General features: G+C 37.4%; 1 protein-coding gene across 1 annotated transcript in view; it reads right to left on the bottom strand.

The window, feature by feature from the left end:
* The window catches only part of NKAIN3 (sodium/potassium transporting ATPase interacting 3), a 353130-nt gene that overhangs the window by 55380 nt on the left and 276589 nt on the right, over positions 1 to 21161 (bottom strand). The window contains exon 4 of the mRNA XM_061995590.1: positions 7495 to 7692. Within this exon, the coding sequence (XP_061851574.1) occupies positions 7495 to 7692 (198 nt within the window). The remainder of the gene's footprint in view (positions 1 to 7494; positions 7693 to 21161) is intronic.

The following is a 21161-nucleotide window of genomic DNA, read 5'->3' as shown; positions in this document are numbered from 1 at the left end:
GGTGAGACTACATCTGGAGTGCTGTGTCTGGTTGTAGACTCCCTGGTACAAGACAGACACAGAAAACGGGAGAGAGTCTCCAGAAGAGCCACAATGATCACAGAATCATAAAATCTTAAAGTTTGGAAGGGATCTTGAAAGATCATCTAGTCTAACACCCCTGCCATAGCAGGACCACCTAGAGTAGGTTACTCAGGACTTGTCCAGGTGGGTTTTGAATGTCTTCGAGAAGGAGACTCAACAATCCACCTGGGCAGCCCGTTCCAGTGTTCCTTCACCATCACAGTGTTATGTTTCTTTGGAACATCTTATGTTCCAGCTTGTATCTGTTGCCCCTTGTCCTATCATTGGACATCATTGAGAACAGTCTGACTCCATCTTCCTGACATTCACCCTTTATGTACTTGTAAACATTAGTGACGTCATCCCTTAGTCTCCTCCAAGCTAAAGAGCTCCAGCTCCCTCAGCCTTTCATCATAAGGGAGATGCTCCACTCCTTTCATCATCTTGGTGGCCCTGTGCTGAGCAATCTCCAGCAGCTCCCCGTCCTTCTTGAGCTGAGGGGCCCAGAACTGGACACAATATTCCAGATGTGATCCCACGAGGGCAGAATAGAGAGGTAGGAGAACCTCTCTCCACCTACTGCCCACAGCCCTTCTAATACACCCCAGGTTGCCATTGGCCTTCTTGACCATGAGGGCACATTGCTGGCTCATGCTCATCCTGCTGTCCACTATGACTCCCAGGTCCCTTTCCCGTACACTACTCTCTAAGAGTTTATTCCCCAACCTGTACTGGTATATGGGGTTATTCTTTCCTAGATGCAAGACTCTACACTTGTCCTTGCTGAATTTCATTAGATTTCTCCCCAACCAACCCTCCAGCCTGTCCAGGTCTTGTTGGACGGCAGCACAGCCTTCTGCTGTGTCAGCCACTCCTCTCAATGGTCTCTAGAGTACCACAGAAAGAATTTTGGACTAAAACAGTGCTCAGCAGCTCCACTACTTCTGACAGTATCTTTAATCCACCATTTACACAAAAGATGGACCTTTCTTACGAGCCAGAATGAGGACAAATTAAATGAGTAGCCCCAATAAATGAAGAACATCTTAAACCTTGCACATCTGTATGCCAAGTTCAAGATGTTTTCAACAGTCTTTTCTGTCTACACATCAAGAAAGCACACATTCCAGAATGGAACAGAATTCAGAAATAGCATAGAGACTCAGTCCTTGTCTAGATAAGAAGAAGATAGCTGAAGTGACAAGGGAGTAGGAGGTAGAACAGGGGACACAAGACAGATGTACGTTGCTTAATGCAGGGCTGGAGGTGTTGACACATTCTCAAACACATTCTAGGATATGTAGAAGTCTGAGTCTCAAATTTGTTGTGAAACAAAAGGAGTTCATGTCACAAATATCCATCTTGAAAGCCACAAGTTAAAAGAACAAAGGCAGTAGAGGGACCTGTGGACTTCTCACCCACTCCTCCCACTTTACAAGGAGTATCTTGAGAAATAGGCTCTGGCAGTCAGAAGAAAGGGTTAATGCCAAGGCTATAGTAACTCTGTTTAAGCTACCTTGGCCATTGATCAACAGCTTAAATAGTGCAAGCCACTGCTAACTCTTGGAGGAGAATTAGAGACTGCTAAGGACGTCACCTCCTGCCTCAGAAGGCACCAGAGGCCAGATGATTGTGTGCTACATGAGAGACTACAAATACAGCACAGGAGTCACTGTTGGGGTGTGCTCACTTTGTGGATTTTCCCCCAGCACCCATATTTGCTCAAATATGCCCTTTCATCAGAGGACCTGACCTACAAGCAGAGACCATTGCCAGATCCAAGGGTGGTGATATCTCTTCTTTTTCCTCTGTCTCACCTATTTATCTTTCTCTTTTTCCTTTCCTTTCTGTCTCTGACTTCATTTTTTATATGTAAGGGTAATATAATTTTAAGTTTTGCCAAACCACTATTTTTGTAAATTCTGCTGAGTTCATGTAGAAAACAGTATTGTTACAAGTTGTTACTGATGGAATTAGCTAACCTTGAAAGGGGTTATTGATGAGAATCAATGAGTCCAATATTGCTTGCCTGGCATTGTGTACTGTCATAAATGTCACTGTAACCACTAGATGTCATGTGAAAATGCATTTTTGTCTACTATGTCAAAAAGGTAGAGGATACTTTCTCTAGAAAAGACTCTAAAAAATAAAAAGATGCTATAATTCAATGCCTTTAATACCTCTCTAGCTAAATAGACCATTTCTGCCAGATACTGCCTTGGTCCATTCTGAAGAATGAATTGCAACTGGATCCTTTCCTTCACACATTATAGTGAATTCCTGCATGCCTCGGAGTGCTCCTGGTATCAGTGGGCCAGCACCCCTGACACTACATTGGCATGAGCTTGGCCTTTTCCAGCCAGCACTCTCCCCACACAGTTCCCAGGCACAATTTTGGTCAGGAGAACAATCCTAGGGATTATTCTCAGTGGGTGGCTTGACTTCATCTGCCTATTTTGGAGGCTGAGACCATTAGTGGAGACCAGAGCTGTTCTGAGCCAGTTGGCCTTAGTACCCTGTTCCTTTGGCATGCTCAGTTTATGTGTATAGATGTAGTCTTCCCATCTTGCAAGGAAATCATTCAGTCTCAGTAACCACAGTATCCAACTCAGTTTGGCTGCCAGGAGTGCTTTATCTTACACTGGTGATATTACAACTTCATTAGATTCTGTAGAAAGTGATCTATTTTTCTGGCTATTCCTCACTGATCAGTGCTTGACTTCACTTTAGGCATATGTGTTCACTACTTGTAACTCCACTATGGAAAAGACTCAATGCTCTTAATCCTCTCTATCTCACATCTTTGCCTGGCTTTACACTCTGGTGGAAACCGAATGGCTCTCTAGGAGGTTTTTTTCTGTATTCTTCATCTATATGTCCATCAGTCACCCAGAGGTGATACTAAATGGCACTAATGAGAGGCCACAGATGGACTTCTGCTAAATAAATCTGTGCTCTTCTTCAAAATACCCTGCATTCAGTCAATATCAATATGTCAAACAGCTTGAATGTTTTGTGTATTTTGGGGTTTAGGGCCTCCTCTCCTCGCCTCACCTCTCCTCGCCTCGCCTCGCCTTCAAACTTATCATAGAATGGTTTAGGTTGCAAAGGACATTAAAGATCATTTAATTCTAACTCCCCTTCCATGGGCGAGGACACCTTCCACTAGCCTTGGTTCTAGATTTTAAGTGTGACTCTTCTATACAGTGCAGAGTAATGTGGTCAGACACAGATGGAGAGTTAACCTCATCTTGCACAATGCAGTGTTGTGAGAAGATAGTAGGTCCTGTCCCTAGAAGCAGTCAAACTGTGTCAGCCTGTCACTCTGCTAAAATTAATTTGGTTTGCTTTTTCAGTACTGATGAAGCTATAAAGCTGCTAATTCCAGAGCTATCTTGGCCAACCCTAGGCTGGGGTTGTGTCTGCTTGACAAGCTTAGTATGATACTAGGTTCAGGGTCTAACACAAAACTCTCTATGATTACTTTGTGAACTTTTAAATCTCAGACTATTGAAAGCAGTGTCTATGTGGCATTTAACATTTTCGGTGTGCATTATCTGTTTTCAGTTAACAAAAAGGATTGTGCAAAAGGTCTTTCTCAAAGTTGCTAAGTGGTCAGCATTTTGACTGTAATATCCATTTGTTCTAAAAAAACTCAGTTTTCAGTATAGATGATCTGCCCTCCATTTTAAAATCAAAGATGTTGTGTGGAAGGATTTATTTATCAAAGTAATATGTATTATGTCCTACTGTTGTGGTTTAACCTCAGCCAGCAACTAAGCAATCTCTCCTCTCCTATGGGATGGGGAGGAGAATTGAAAAAAATCCCAAATTAAAAATCATAGGTTGAGATAAGAACAATGTAAAAACTACAATAAATTAAAATACAACAACAAGAATAAAATATAGTCATTACAATGGAAAGGAATATATCTAAAAGACAGAGATAGATAAAACCCAAGGAAAAAAACTCAAGTGATGCCCAGTGCAATTGTTCACCATCTGTCTCTCCATCAACTCTCCCCAGTTTATATGCTGGGCATGACAGTCTATGGTATTAGATATCCCTTTGACTAGTTGGGGTCAGCTATCCTGGCCATGCTCCCTCGCAGCTTTTTGTGCCCACCCCAGCCCACTTGCTGGCAGGGCTGGATGAGAAGCAAAAGGTCCTGATGCTGTGCAAACTCTGCTCAGCAATCATCAAAATATCCCCGTGTTACCAACATTCTTCTCAGCGTGAACCCAAAACACAACCCTGTACCAGATACTAGGAAGAAAGTTAACTATCCTAGATGAATGCAGGTAACTCACACATCAAATAACTGTCGATTTTAAACATAAAATGTAAATATATTTCTTCTTTTCTATCAATTGGACCCCACTCTCTCATATTCCTCTTGATTTTCCCTGAATTCAAAGAAATGCTTGACATCTCCAACCTCAAATCACTTCAAAAGTCACCCAGAATCGGGATGAGATACAAAGTTACTGTTTCACCAATAAAAGATACTTGTTTGTAGAAACAACTATAAAGCAAATACAAAAAGAGACTCACCATGTTAGAATTAGATAAATGACTGTTGAGCCTATTCCCTGAAGCAGGGTCTAATATAGTCACAGCTACAGCATTCTGTGCATATAAAAATTTTATACCAGTTAAAATTGAAAAGTCACCTTTCAAATATGGAGAACATGCTAGTGAGTTATATATCTCGACAAATATCCAATATTTACCCCTGGAGGGATTTCTCCATACATGGGCTCTAACTCCTTGTCAAATGGAAGTACTCACCTTCCCAGTAGTTTGGACAAAGGTTAGCATGATAAAATGATTTGTTATGCCAATAAAGTTTTTGTTACACTGTAAAATGGTTTGTTACGCTACTGCTGCTACATAAAAATCTTATGAAAATTAAGTAGGTTGTAAGGTCCAAAATAGGAACATGCTACTTTTAGGAATATCTACCAGGAAAAGAAAAAAACAGAAGTATCTTCTGATCTACAATTCTTCAGTGCTGTAAAAAGACAATCTAATGACTTTTTAGCTAAGAATTGAAAAGGGTACTCCAATTCAGAAAGCAACTTTGTAGGTGAAATGAATGGGAACTTCCTCAGGTCAACAGTACTCAGAAAATGGGAGGAAACTGCAACAAGTCTGATAATCTAGGTGGTGATTTCTGTCCTGTGTGATGGGAAATTAAGGAAGGCTAAATTACAATTCACAATGGGAACTGAAGTACAGACTCATGGTATGCTAAACATCACAGATGGAATAGCCAGATGATAATAAGACTGGAGGAAAACCTTACTTTGTGTACAAGATTTCAATTTTTACCAGTCAAAATCAACATCTGAAAAAGGACATTTTTTTTTAATAGATTATATCCGGAATTTATTTACGACTGTTCCAGGCAAAAAAGGGAAGGTCTGGGCCATCTTATGCTTTACAGTTATTACATCATTTTTATATTTTTCCATTTTTGTATTTCTTTTATTTTGTACATATTACATGTTTCTATTATATTGTTGCAATATTTATGTTCGTGTTTGGCAAATTTGTCAGTTGGTAATTTTGACCTGAACTGTACTGCACTGACAAGTGCAGAAGAAAATTGCTCCTGATTTCAACAACCAGCTGTATTTCCACTGAACCCTAAATTTGTTTCTATTAGAGAAAAAAACATTAAAAATTTCTAACACAGTGCATTTTTCCTTATAGAATGAGGAAATATTGGAAAAATATATGTTTTTCCCATTTTAAAACAACCACACTTCAGTTTCCCTTGTGCAGGCTCACTGAAGCAGGGTGAATGACACTGCATTGAGAGGGGAATTTTCTGTAAAGGCACAGCTCATGGGAGAAGCAACCTGCTTTGAGTATCAGGCTCCCGCAAGAGTAAGGAAAGAACATTCAGTTAAGCTTTGTGTACAAAATTCTTCTGCAAGGCCTGCTTTCACACTAATCTTACAATGTATGTTAACACACATCAGTCTGGGCATCAAGAGAAATGATTTTGTCTTCACTGGAAAAAATCCAAGTCTTTGCTGCCTGCCTGCCTGCCAGTCAGGAGACTTGTGTAGGTGCTTGGATGTCACTGGTGCGGTAACCAAGTGCACTAATTCAGATCTGGATTGCCAAGTGGAGGTTCATTAATCAAAGCAGCGTCAAGGAAAAAGCACTTGGCGTCTTACAAAAGGCATTTAGTAATGCAGAGAAACTATCTTGAACTTTTAGACTATTCTAGGTAGTTGGACAGAATAATAGAGATAAGCACATACACTGATTTTTTTATTTCAAAAGAGAAGTGTCCTTAACTCAAAAAAATAGAGGAAAAATTACAATTTTAAAATAATTTTAAATGAATGGATGAGATTTATCCTACAGATCTGTTTTTACTTCGGTAGCGGCAGAATTTAGCGGTCAGATAGGAAAGCAGCTTGAGGAGCTGAATAGGCCACGGAATATCTAGCCTTCTGGTTGCTCAGGCCACATAGCTCACCCAACTAGTAGATGAGGACTCAGACATCTCTTCTCACACTGTCCGACAAGCACTGTTGTCCATGGTTAGGACCACGAGCCATGAGCACTTCTGTTTTCAGACTAGGTCCAGATATCTGGGCTGTCTCAGACCTATATGTAACCACTTGGGGTGGGCTGGTTGCTACGTACTACACACAGTTGTGTAGAGAATAAGCTACCACTTCTAGGAGATCACACGGAGATCATGCAAAATGATCTTTTAATTACAAGCAGAAGCAGACATTAGACTGAGGAAAGACTGGGCTTTTGTTCGCAAAAGCAACTCATCCAGCCCCAGCACTTCCCTGCACTGCTGACTTGTTGCAACGATTGCTAGTGTCTGTAGCTTGTGGGTGGTATTTCAACTACAAAATGTGGTTCACAGAAGTAAAGTGTTCTGATAACACAGAGTTCCAGGAAAGAACAAATAACAAAGTTAAATATAAACAAGCACTTTAATTCCTAATACTTCTCTGACCTTTTTCAAGTGTTCATTCCATATCTCACTTTGGGAAGAAACTTAGTCACTTATCATGTGAAATATATTTATCCTCAAGGCTGAATAAATGTTGTCATTGATTGTGAACTTCGGAGAGGTTTAGGCAAATTAATTTTGGACAAAATGGCTCTTCTTTGCTGCACATATCTCAGCAAATGAGAGACAAGGACTTGAATTAATTTTTGCCTGTCTCAGCAAAGGCCAGAACGGGGACAAGGCCTCTGCAGAGCTTTAAGGAAAGAAACAAGCAGGGCACATTTAAAAAATGTTAATATCATTGCCTAATTGAAAACACAATTAAAACTTTGTGCTGCTACTTTATCCCCCCTGTCAGGACAGAGATGGGCCACAGCAGCAGGCTGTACAAGAAAGAACTGCCGGAATCCAAGTACAAAAAGAAGCTGGCACTTACGGAGAGTAGTATTTGGATAGCGCTGTGAATGACCTCTAGGTACTGGAAATCAATTATGCAGCCTGTCACCGAGACGTAGGAGTAATCCTCTAGGATGCCAGGGGTAGATGGACGGACCACCCTTCGTATGCAGCCAGGCCCATGTTCCCGCCACCAAGAGCGGTGCATTGAGATGTTAAAGGTCATGAGATCAGTTTCCTAGGAGACAGGGAGGGAGAAAGTGTGAAAACCTCTACCTTTATGCTATTTAAGGTAAAGCAAGGGAAATAAAAGATGCTTTCAATTATTTTAAGGAAAATGAGATAAATAGCTTGCCTTCCCCCTCACTTCAGTAATTTTAACATGAAAGTAGGCTGTTAAAGGGGAGGGAAAATTGCTACAGTTTATCATTTATTTTGCAATTGTGCAAGGGAGTTTCTGTCTGGCAGAATAACTGCTTCACCACGTACTGTACAAAAAACAGTGCATATCCTATGTCTCTATGGACTTATAACCTGAAAAGCAATTTTGTTGTTACTTCATTAGAATATCACTTAAGATTTTTTTTTTTTTAGAAAAACAACAGTCAACAAAACCAGTTTTACCTCATGGTACTGGCACCAGTCTAGAATGAGCTTCCACCATACTTAAAATCTTAACTATAAGTTAGAGCTATTAGTTTCAGTAGAACCACAGCCAGGCAGATTGTCCCAGCTGCCAAGGATTCAAAGGAAAACTTCTCCAGCCAAGCACTCTGCTTCTTTTCTCCCCTCTGCCTCCCATTCAGATTATCATTGTCTCAGTTTTGTGAAGAAACCTGCTTCTGGGAACTGATTTGGGTTTAAAATACAAACAATAACTTCACCTAAATAATCTTCATTCTCAACCACAGCTTGTCTGATCAGGCCTTAAACCTACCCTAATAGGTACTAGCTGTATTGTAACCCACATACTATGTGCAATGTCTGCACTTTAGTAGACATCATTTCCCTTCCACTTGCAGCAGTGAAAGTGGCAAACATACTAATGTACTAAAGATTTTTTAACAACTTATCTATGAAGTAAAACCAGGAAAATTCAACTGAACTATGAACAGACTTAGATCCTTAGGTCATGTTCAGTTAAAATACACTAAAGTTGAATGGATGCCATTTAAATTAAAAAAAAACCCCTCCTCACTGAAGACAAACGACAGCCAAGTTATACTGATACTTTAAATATTTCATTCAGATTAACATTTCCACGTTTCCCACTCTCAACTCCAAGGCAGCTCTAAAAATCATGTGCAAAATTGTCAGCTGTATGCACATAAAATACCCTTGCTTCCATCCATGCATGTTTGTGAGCATTGCTGTGACACAGATTTGCCCTTTGCATCCCACACCAAAAATCTCTTCTGTCAGTCTATCTGTGGCCATTTACTTTCATCCCAATCACAGGGCCATTCAGTGCAGATTCCAGTTGCAGAAGGCGGCCTTTTGTCATTTTCCCCTGTTAATTGCCATTATTCTGGTCACACCTGAAAACTAACAGTTGAATTATATTCTGCCAGTCTCTGTTACTGCTAGTTAGCAGAAAGAAATCTGCTGTTGCAATCTGCTTTTTTGTTCTCTAAGTTCTTTACCCTTAAAATGGAACATTATTTACAGTTAATGAGGCATTTGTCTCTTGTCTTGGCAAGTCATTCAGAAAATTTTCAGCTGCAATATGAAAATTACTTTTAAAATCAGAAGTTGACAGACAGTTCAGTCTAATGAAAATATAATTATAAATACATAGTCATAAAAACCAGCCAAGACATCATATGTATAACAATGCCAGAGACTGCACAGGGTTATCAGGTGCTGTTAACTGTTGTCAACTGTAGGAAATGCCATTTGTCAAGCAGCACACACATACTCACTCTCATCTATTTCAGTAACTCTTTGATGAGGAGAAATACAAATCTGTCATGTGGGTTAGTGTATATCAAATATTGCAAGGTAATACTTTGTCATCACAACTGTGGGAATAAATTGTGATATCCATGGTGTTGTTGTCACAACTTTTTTTGCTCTTGAGCTTTTTTATTCTCTTTTTTTTTTTTTTTTGTCTTTAAGTTTTGGTTATTATGGCCTGTTTCACTGTTTTTTCTTAGCTAGTTCACAGCCAATTTTTAGCCCAGAAAAGAGGAGGCTGAGAGGAAATATGATCATTCTCTACAACTATCTCAAACGGAGTTGTAGTGATGTGGGGAGTCAGTTTCTTCTCTCCAGTAATGAATGACAGGACAAGAGGAAATGAGCTCAAATTATGCTAGTGGAGATTTAGATTGGACATTACAAAGAACTTTTTTACTGAGAGGGTTATTAAGCTTTGGAACAGGCTTCCCAGGGATGTAGTGAAGTCACCATCCCTTGAGACATTTAAAAGACATAGATGAGATGTTGAAGGATATGGTTTAGTTTAGTGATGGGCCTGACAGTGTGAGGTTAATGGTTAAACTTGATGATCTTAAAGGTCTTTTCCAACCACAAAGATTCTATGATTCTACAATTCAATGGCAAAGAAAAATGGTAAATTTGCATAGGAAAACATTGGTAAATGTTACCAACACATCCAATAAGTAAAAATTTGTCATGTGGTCAGTACAAACACCTCTTATAAATAAAATCTTTTCATTTCTGGAACATTGTTATGCTTAGTTCTTGGGGCGATCAAAAAAAAAAAAAAAGCTTGACTGGATGGTCATGGCAGAGATGGTTAACTAGATGGCCATGTTCATTTTCCAAGGCTGCTGGTGGTGCAGTGAGAGAAAGGAACAGCAATATAACAGTCAAAATCGTTTGATTAAAGAGAGATGTAATCACAGCACTCACTGATAAAAAAAAAAAATCAGAAATTACGGATAAAGACTGGGAGAATAGCTTTTACTAATTACTTTTCCTTATGTATATGTCCTGAGTCTTCAACACAGGTAAAAGTGCATAATGATGAGCCAGTAAAGATCAGTTTTAGAAATGCAAACAAAACCACCTGGTGAATTAGTTTGACCTCTAAAATTTCACTTCACAAAATGGCAGCTGTAAGATGTTTGAACTGATAAATGTTAAGCTGCCAATCAATGAAAGAAAGCCTGACAAAAATCAATTTATTTTTTTAGTGTCTGAAGCACACTCCTCCCTAACTTCTTGGAGATCCTTAATCCATACGGTGAGATGAATGTGTCAGGCATTAAAAAATTAACCTGTACTTTTATTGTCATTTACAGAAGTTTAGAAAAATCAGAAAATCTTTGTCTGAGTGTACAGGTTTTAAATATTAGTAAATTTCCAAGAACATTTCAGTATTTGTGAACTCAGTGTTTGGAAATCCTGTACATGGTGGAAAAGCTGCTGCCCAAGTGGCTTGTTCGCAGTTGTATCTTTAATGCATGTTTAGAATTATTTCAGAAAGTACAAGCAGACACTTGAATTTTTTTAATAGATCATGTACTGTTTTCCAATGTCACAAGCAATCATTACGCAAATGTGCATAAAAGTCACATCTTCAGCAGGTGATGTAATGTAAACTTCTTATTTCTTATAGAAGAATGCTGCTGTTTCATAGTAAGGGTCTCAGTTTCAGGCTCCGTACAAGAGCCATCAAGTACTTCGCTCTGTACAAAAGACATTGAGTAGTCTCTTTGGAATTAATTTAATGATTGAAAATTCAGTTGTGGATGGAATATTGCTGTCTTCTGAGCTTCAAACTCATAACATATACCTTGATATTAATTCCATGTATCAGGAGATGAACCATACTTCCTCAGCTGGCTCTTAGACTGATGGCATAAATGAAGAGTGAGCAGGCTACAGAAAATTGGAATTCTAGGAAAATCATATGGGACTTATGAAAATGACAGGGGAAAGGTAATAGTATGTCCCACTCCTCCCTTTTTCAGTCAGCACTGAAGAAATACTGCATTGTGTTGTAAGAAGTTTGTAAGAAGTGTTTCTTAAACACAGGATCAGCTCAGTAATCACACTTCTATTGACGTAGAGTCCCACTTAACTGTCCGTGGCTTTTTAAGCTTTTAAATTATGTATAGGATTTGTGTTGGCTGTCAGCACAAGGATTTATTTTGATCATCATTGGAAATCATTTCTATGGCACGTACTTTCTTTTAGGTGAGATGTAATCACTTTAAGTCCCAATAATACTGTTTTCTAAGTGCTCGAAGATAATGTTTAATTTTATTTTTACCTGATTAAATCCTACATTTAGTTATGAGTGGACATTTTCTATTAGGCAGGACTTTGAGCAACCTGATCTAGTGAAAGATATCCCTGCCCATGGCAGGGAGGTTGCTCTAGATGATGTTTGAAAGTCCCTTTGGACCCAAACCATTCTGAGAATTTAAAACTATTTTAACGTAGTGAATGTAGATGCATTTTAACAGATGATAGCATAACACAGTTTATTTCAAAACTAAAGAGGATGATCTTCCTTTCATTTCATTTGCCTATAACAACATCACAATAAATTAACAAATAATTAAGACTAATTAAAATCACTAGATACAAAGAAAAAAAGACACTAAAACTCCAGGAAAGAAACCAACACACCAAGGTTGCCATGTATAACAAATGAATACAATGATGTGACATGATGATTACTTTTGGTTTTTTCCTTTTCCCTGTATGCTATTGCTGTATGCTTTATGAAATGCTATTTTAGATTTCTTTCATTCATTCTTAGTGTCTGAAAAATATAGTCTTAGGAAAACTGTAAAAAACCACATTAGCTTGTTGGATGGGATGGAGAAGAATCAGTCAACACTTCAAATTTCACAAAAAGGTGTGAGAGCACAAAGGCTTGTCAATGCATAATGTTAAGGGATCTTGACTTTGTTGCTTGTGTGGTACTTAACCTGTCCTTATATCTTTTGTTAATACATACTGTAATGCTTAATAAAAATGAACATTAATTAGGTGGAGGCAATAAATACTCTGATGCCATTTTTTAAGTGTAACAAGGATGCTCTACTTCTGATTTGCTACCTAGTTTTTCTTTTTATCAATGAGAATAAAAAAAAATCCAGTCAAACACCTGGTTAATAGGCAATAAAAGATAATACACATAATGCTAGAAAAAACCCAGTACATTTCCTTGTAATGCCCTACATCCAATTAAGCTTGTAGTTAAGATGCAGTGGGACACACAGGACAAGGGACATGCACATTCTTGGTATCTAATTTCAAGGAGACATTAATCCTCATTAGATACAAATGAAGTGTTCCAGTGTTAACGAAACCTGCTCTAATTGTAGAAGAACTTTGAAGCATGTACATCAGCTGCTAGCCAGACTCCCATTGTCAGAATAACCTTAGTTTTCCACCCTGTTATTTCCAGCAATTACACATTCTGATCCAACTTGCTATGTTTATGACCAGTTATTTTCCATCTCCTCTCACTACCACCGAACAAATTGGTTTTGAAGGCCTGGACAGATAATACTGAAGAAGTCCATTGCAAATAGGGAAACTTGTGGCAGTAGCTTCCACACTATCTTGAAGATAATAAATTTGGAATATTTACTTTGGGTTTGTTTCACTACTTGTTTTTAATTTCAACTCTTACTTTGTTGTTACACATGTGGCTTTTACCTGCCCCATAAGCCAGAGACGGAAGGTAGCCTACTTGATAATTGTGACATTCCTGTTAATGGGATGGAACAATGAATCATGCTGCTTCCAGGCAAGCTCTCTAGGTAGATGTGACTGCTGAAAATATAATACAGTCAATATCTCCTCCTCATCTTGAGCACTCTGGTGAAGAGGTTACATGAAGAGCATCCTTAAACTGAAGATTATGGTTTGACTCTATCGGGACTATTCAGCCATTTGAACTGGCTGATAGACTAGACCTAGCAAATTCATCTCTGTGGAAGAAAACTCAATGCACACTAAACCAGAAAAAAACATGTGATACACAAATTAATTAGCACTAAAAGAGAAAATTCACAGTTTCAAGATCTTAACACATAGACTATGAGGTAACCCCAGCATCATGGGCTGAGAGGGGTTAAGAGAGGTAAAGATGCAAAGTCACTTTTGGGTGGTGTGGTTCATGGTTCCCACTCACTTGGGTTAGAGGTTCACAGATTGAGCAAATCCTGTAACCATAAGACCATGACTAAAGGAAGGGATTTCTATATCAAGCACAACTACTTAGAAAGTTACATTGATTTAATATTTTGGGGTTTTTTTTCTGAATCAATCAACAGTAAAACACTTATTAGCCATTTAGCTACAGGCTACCACCCACCTCTACAGTACCCTAAACTAACTTTAAAAAGATATATGAATTAGGCAGTACTGTCTTCACCTTCTTTTACTACATTTACACCTTGGGCTTTAGGGAATTTTGTCAGATTTTATTTTTTAAAAGTGAACAAAAGAACCTTTGGAAATTTATTTGAACAACAGGCAGATAAACTACCTAAAGGATAAAAACATTTCCCTTGTGTTGCTTAATTAGCTACATGCTCAGGTATCTTTTCCTGCTTTGCAAAACAGGTATTTTTTAAATTAGATTTACTGAACTTACTAGCAAAGTGGAATATCTTTAGAAAGCCAGAAGACAAGAAGTCAACAAAAGGAGAACACTGCTGTTTTCTTCATGCAGTGTAAGCATTAGTCACAAGAACAAGTCATAAGAACCAGAAAGGGATTGTTTTCAGAACATTGCTGCCCCTAAAGATGAGCTCTGATCCTTGGCAACATTCAGTTCCACATTTTTACTTGGTTTTCTTTCCTTCTGTGAAACAGTCCAGAGATATAATGCAAAAACAAAAGCCCAGAGATATAACGCCTGAGAAAGGGTGATTGGATAAATATGAGCCTTACTCATCAGTTGTCATATAAGTTCAATAAGAGCACAGAAGTTCAATGTGGGCACAAAAAAGTAATGACTGCCCAAAACACTTGTGTTGCAAAGGGATCTTTGATATGTGATTAAGCTGGGCACTTAATTTGAAAATTGCTCTCACCTGTTCCCTCATGATCCAGAGGTATGAGACAACACAGGTTTGGAGTGATGGCAAACTCCAAGTGCTACTCCAAGTTTTCAAGACTAGGAATAGAATTAGTCAGTGGTTTGTGCAGGTTGGTGTATCTCTGACTATGATTGTGACTGAAACAAAGAATCAAGACAAGACTGAAATGTAACTGTAATAGTAAAGAGCTGAAAACATCATTGGCAGGCCATATATAGCCACCAGCACAAATAATGGAGGAAAATTTCTCAGGGAAGAGAGCCAGGAAAGGTAAAAGAAAGCTTGAAAAGTCTTGGTGCAGAAAAAACAATGTGAAAAAGTTCCAACTGTGAGCCATAAAAAAAGATCTGTCGAAAAGGCTCATAAAACTATGAATGTTTGAAAAAGGAGTTCATAATGCAAAGCAATTTTGACTCTCAGCTGGAACATTTTAACCTCTCTTTATCTTTTTCCTTTTTTTTTTTTTTTTTGTTTTTTTTTGTTTGTTGTTGTTGTTCTTGTTTTTTAATGAAATTGCTGAGATCCCTATGGAGTTATACACACATTTGAAATATCACAAAATAAAAATTTGTCACCAACATACCTTCCCCTAAAGATAAACTGCCTCAAACAGCCATGGAATACTCTACCCACACTATTTCGTAATATTGTATTTATTGATACCCAAGGCAGAAAGGATTAGATTCATGTACCTGAGTACATCACCACTGTATACAGCCTCTAAGCTGTCAACAAATACACTGCTTAAGGAAGTACATACGTATTGAGATGACTCGTGCAATGTTGATGGACATTGGATTTCCACAGTTAAAATAGACAAGTCTGGCCTGGCTTGATCATGGAAAAACAATTAGTTCTTCTATAGCTCTCTGTCTTTTGTACCATGGACACTCTAATGAGACAAATCCTGCAAAAATGACCTTTTCTTGGGGTTTTAGTTCTAACATTACTAGGAAATGTATGAAAATAGGAGGGAGAGTTTGTGTCAAAAAAACCCACATAATCCAGTATGAGCAACAGATGCAATGTAGCCTCTAGTCAAAACAGGATTCAACTTTATTATTAGCCAAATAACTGTATTTTGTGCACAGTGGTTGTGAAGGAACGTAAAGCATGGGGATAAAGGCAGCAATAAGAATCCAATGTGGCAATAATAGGACAGTTATTTTTAATAATTTAGTTCATTTCTGGTGGCCTCTGTCTCTCCTAACTGTAAGAATCCCTTAACATTGCTTGCTATATAAGGAGATAAATGCTGCACTGGAGATACATGGTCCTGCTCTGGCAGGGGGGGTGAACTAGATGATATTTTGAGGTCCATACCAGCCCTTGAGATTCTGTGATTTTGTGATATGAAAGAGTGAGTCCTAAATTTTAGAGTCTGCACCACACTCCAATGTCATTAAAAAGCACCATAAGAAGGCTTTTGAAAATTCACTTGAACGTTAAAATTTCTGACGAGAAAAATACCTCCCTCTTTTGAGACTAACTATAATGTTCCTACCTGTACTCAGGAATGCTTTTAAAGATTAATAGGCCAGTTTAAGCAACTGCTGTTGTGTTCTCTGTTTTGTTTGCTTGAAGCAATGCAATCGTTCACAATATTGCCAAGTCTTGTTGTTTTAAGGCAAGGCTGGTTATGTTCCGCATTTTTGTTAAAGCTTCCATTCCCAGGGACATGAGATTATAATAAGAAGTTTGGCTTGTTACAAGAAAGTGAGCTGAAGAATAAGAAGTACTTCCAGTCTGTGTTATAACTTGCATAATTTGCTGTTTTTCTTAAAGCCGAGTTTCTAGAATCTAGATGGGAAGAATTTGCATCACCAGTTCATGTCTGTTCATGTCTATGAAGTGCCATAGACTCTCATCTCAGATGAGCATGGATCCTTCAGGGTATAGGAAAGGATCAACTGTTTTTAACTGCCATCAAATGAAATGACTTAAGTACACCTTAAAAATGTGAAAGTCAGAGGTCACAAGTAATACTTAAATTAATTGTTATTTCATCAAATCACATGATTTATTGGAACTTCCATCAGGAGATCTATTTATTTTTTTATTGTAGAGTGTGTGCAAAGTACAACTAGAAAAGTGTTAACTCACTGCATCTTTAACTCCTATCAACTCATTGAATTAAACTGATTGCCATTAACAGATCACAAAAAAAAAACCAAACCAAACCAGAGTATCTGCACTGCTGAAGCCTTCCTGAGACTCAGAATACAAAACAAGACATAAAACAAGTAGCAGAAGTGCATTGAACTGCTAGGGGTCTATTTTCTTATTATTTTCAATTCAGAGAAGCCACAATCATAGATGCTCCTAGAAACATATTCTTCCTCATGACACTTTTGTTTCTATATTTCTCATCTCTGATATTGGGTCATCATATTTTTGCCAGTCCCTCAAGTTTTGTGGTGCTGCTTACCAATGACCTCGGCTTAAGCAGAGCAATCCTTTGACAACAGGCCTCGCTTGCATTCTGCTGGAGCAATGTGAGTCTCCAAAATGAATTTGATACACATTTTAAAAAAAGGAAAGACAATCTCTAAAGAAACTTTAAATTCAGATCATGAAATTTTAAACCCTCTTTCCTAGCAGAGGAAGTGAAACACTAATGACAATGCAAAAGAGAATCTGTTGTAGCAGAACTCAGTTACTATGATTTATTTAATTACTAATTTCAAATTGACTATAGGCCTTAGTCCACATTTCAAGTTCCTCAAAACATTTTATGTATTGTTGTAAATACAGATATATGCATACTTTGCATTTTATTTATATACACATGATATGCATATATTTCTATATTTAAATAAATATACAAAATAATAATATATATATATTTATATTTACTTGTACAAATCAATGACTCCACAGTGCTTTCCTCAGAATAACTGCTAACCGTAGTCAAAGAAAGGCAGCATTAACAATCTCCTTCAGCAATGCATTGCACTCTGGTCTTAATCAATTGAATTTGTAAACTAATCCACTTCCAAACTTCAGTAACTCTCATAGACATTCACGCAAAGGAGTTTTCACTTGCTTCCTTCAGTTATTTTCAGATTTTCAGAAGACTGTTTCAGGAACAAGGACTCCTTTTCCTCTGACATAATCTCTAGCAGGTCTACACTCATCATAATTAAACTTTTGAAGTTCTTTTGATGGAATTAATCAGAGGGATCTGATACTGTCCCATAACTTTTGGATAATTTCATGTTTGTCATGATGAAGAAAATCAGTGAGGTGCTAAGTCTACATTATATTTTTTTCATTCTGAAGAAATTCCTCCCAAAAGTTCTTTTAGTCAATGTAGTTGAACGTGTTCCCCAGAAACATATTTTTAATTCACGAGGGAACTATAAAAGGCTCTGTTAAGACCTTCAGGTTTAGGTGGATTACTTAATGGTCCTGTTAACAGATCTGATCTCTTTAAGAGATGAATAAAGCCACTGAGAGCCTAATGATCCATTCACTCTTTAACATCACAGACTTGTCTCTAATGCTTCATCATGTAATTTTTAATATATCATGCTCCAATAAATAAGAACAAAATGAGACCACTACAAAGACATAAGAGGATATTGATACTAGAAATTATAGTTTCATTTCACTGTTGAATTTTAAATAATTTTAACCAAGGGAAGAACAATAATTGACTTTTAGATAGGCTGATAGAGTTATCAGCAGGACACCACTGTAACAGGACAAATAATATTAGCATCCGTTTATATACTTACCAAATGTAAAAAATCAAGATTACAATGTAAAGAGCTTCCCTAAATATAATATTAAAAAAAATTTAAGTTTGCCTGAGGAAAAAAAACCCCAAAACATTGCCAATATGAGGCCTTTTTCTGCAAGCAGCAGAGAATCTACAAAATTCAGTATGCTTTGGAGATAATGAATCATTACAATAAATAATAGAGATTACTACGATAACTCATATTTTCACTTTGTAAGTGTTTCTGTTTTTAAAACTCATTTTAAAAACGGTATTATGTTAGTATGACTCCAGAAGGTAGCTGAAAGTCTGAGAAGTTTATAAAACTACAGTTCATTTGAGAAGCACGGATGCACATTGCTTAATTTAAACAGGCATTCCATTGACGTGAGGGACCTACATGTATTTGATGGATTTTGACTAGTAAGAAAGGCAATGAGAAAGATATTAGAAGAGTGAGAAAGATAACAACATATATTAAATTCTTACTGGCTTAATTGTATACTCCTTGGCAATAATACAGGATTTCTTTACAGTATAACGTCCTAAACAGAGTTATGTAGTGCAACGATGTATAGAAGAAGGCTTCCTTGATCAAATACATGGCATATTTTGCTATTAAACTCAAGTCTGTGAAAATAGTCCACAGGTAACTGTAGTGGATATTAATCTTACTCTCAGGTGCAACTGCTGCTGTTTTAAGAATACATTTTTAAAGGAGAATTTCCCTTACAGCCTCTGGTAGAGAAAAAGGAGCATGAAGAGAGTAGATGTTTTTAACATTCCTTTTATTCCTCGCTTGTAGCCAGCTAATGTCTGTGTGCTAAACAGCAAATATATAGAGAAATTCAGAGCTAAGCATGTGTAGGGGGAGATGGTAGACAAGATAAAGCAGGGAAATTTTGAGATGTGGAGATATTAAGTAGGGTAGGAGAACATTTTATGTCTCTTTTCTCCCTGGTCCTACAACCCTGGCACAGGCTGCCCACAGAAGGTGTGGAGTTTCCTTTCTTGGAGGTCTTCAAGGGCCACCTGGACGCGTTCCTATGCGACTTCACCTAAGTGGATCTGCTTTGGCAGAGGGGTTGGACTAGATGATCTCTAAATGTCCCTTCCAACCCCTACCTTTCTATGAAATCAGGAAGATCTGAGATGACATGATAGTTGCTGATGGATAGCTGTGGAAGCACATTTACATGTACACATAGAAAACAGATACACTTTTACTGCCCTCCATTGAACTTTCCTTTCCTGTTTGGAATCAAAATAGATTTTGCCCACTTTCTTTTCTAAAAAATACAAATGGTCATGCAAATACAAGGAGGACATTAAGACACTCATATACTATAATCAGGTAGGACTTTGCACATTGTCCAAAGGGGATAGTGGAGAAGGAGTACTTACTTTTGCAAGTTAGAAATCAAGGTAAACATCTGCAGACATCTGAATTTGACAGTCCTTTTAGAAAATGAAACTGTTATTTCTGAATGTTTCTCTTATCAGTAGGAAAATCATATATTACATAGTAAAGAACATATGAAATATAAATATCTTAACGAAAAAAAGAAAACCACAAACAAAAATCTCTGAACATTTGCATTCTGTTCCATTTTAAATGCATTGGGAAGGAAGCAATTTTTCAGCTGAAAACACTCTTTCAAAGTAAGAGTACTAATAACCAGTAATAGAAAGGACCTTAAGTCTCAAGGTTTATCTCTATGAAAAGAATACGGCCTAGTTATAAACTCATGAAAAAGAGAAATTCTAAGGAAAGATCTAATTTTCACAGCTTTAAATATAATCTAGAATATGTTACTGTATAATTCCTTTATTGGTCTGTTTCTTATAGAAATACAGAAGTATTATTTTTTCACATGTTTTTATAAAGTCATTACTCAAATCAGTCCAAATTTAAACAAATTAAATGTTTGAGATGTCACCTTTAAAATGTCCCTTCACACCATTTCACTGAACTCTCTGACCTGAAGATAGCGATGAAATTAGAAGTTCTTTGTAAAATCTTATCAAGAGAAGGTACTTGGTTTTCAAAAGACTCCAAAAACTTTACAAGTAACTTGCTATACTTTATTAAATTCAGTTTCTTCTTGAGAAAAAAAAAAAAATAAAAGTTCTAATTATTTTTACTGATATAGTTCAGAAAGCATTAGTCTTGTAAAATCTTGCTAATTTCATTGCACTGTATTTTAGAGAGGTAAAATCTGTGGGCTGCAGTTTTGATCTCTAAGTCCAGAGTTGCTATTCACTTTCCAGCAAATTCTCCCTGTTGGATGTATTGTGGGCTGTTGAGTGCTGGAAAACCTAAAGCAAGATATTTGTCAAAAAGAAATTCTAGTCCTTTAATCAACCTAACTGCTCAGATTTATTTTAAGAAACAGCAGTGTATTGGATGCTCCTTTGGTGTATCCTGAGATTTGACACTGGAACAGGTTGCCCAGAAAAGCTGGGGATGTCCAATCACTGAAAGTGTTCAAGGTCAGGTTGGATGGGGCTTTGTGCAACCTGATCTTGTGACAAATGTTCCTTCCTGCCCACGGCAAGGAGTTGAATTAGATTATCTTTAAATATCCCCTCCAATCTAAACCATTCTGTGATCCTGTGAAATAATTTCACTGATTTAGGTACCAATAAACACAGTTTATGTAAGTGTATAAGGCAGGGCTACCTCTCCTGTTTGATATCAGAATGAACAACTGCTAAAGTCTCTATGAATTATTAATATTTTACAAGGTTTAATTGAACCCCTAAATCAAAAGTGAGACTTCATAGTTATTCAGGTTAACTACTTTAAAAATGTAGATGATTACCCTTTATTCAAGTTCTAAAAATATGTGATGAGAGACTGACAAAAGTAGGAAATTATGTCTAAATGTCATAAACAGATTGCAGTGTTAAGATTTACACAGGTTAAGTAATTTTAAATAGTGG

This window comes from Colius striatus, chromosome 4, assembly GCF_028858725.1.
Source record: "Colius striatus isolate bColStr4 chromosome 4, bColStr4.1.hap1, whole genome shotgun sequence".
In the NCBI taxonomy this organism is placed as follows: domain Eukaryota; kingdom Metazoa; phylum Chordata; class Aves; order Coliiformes; family Coliidae; genus Colius; species Colius striatus.
The sequence above is the reverse complement of the archived record's forward strand: the minus strand, read 5'-3'. Positions and strand labels throughout refer to the sequence as shown.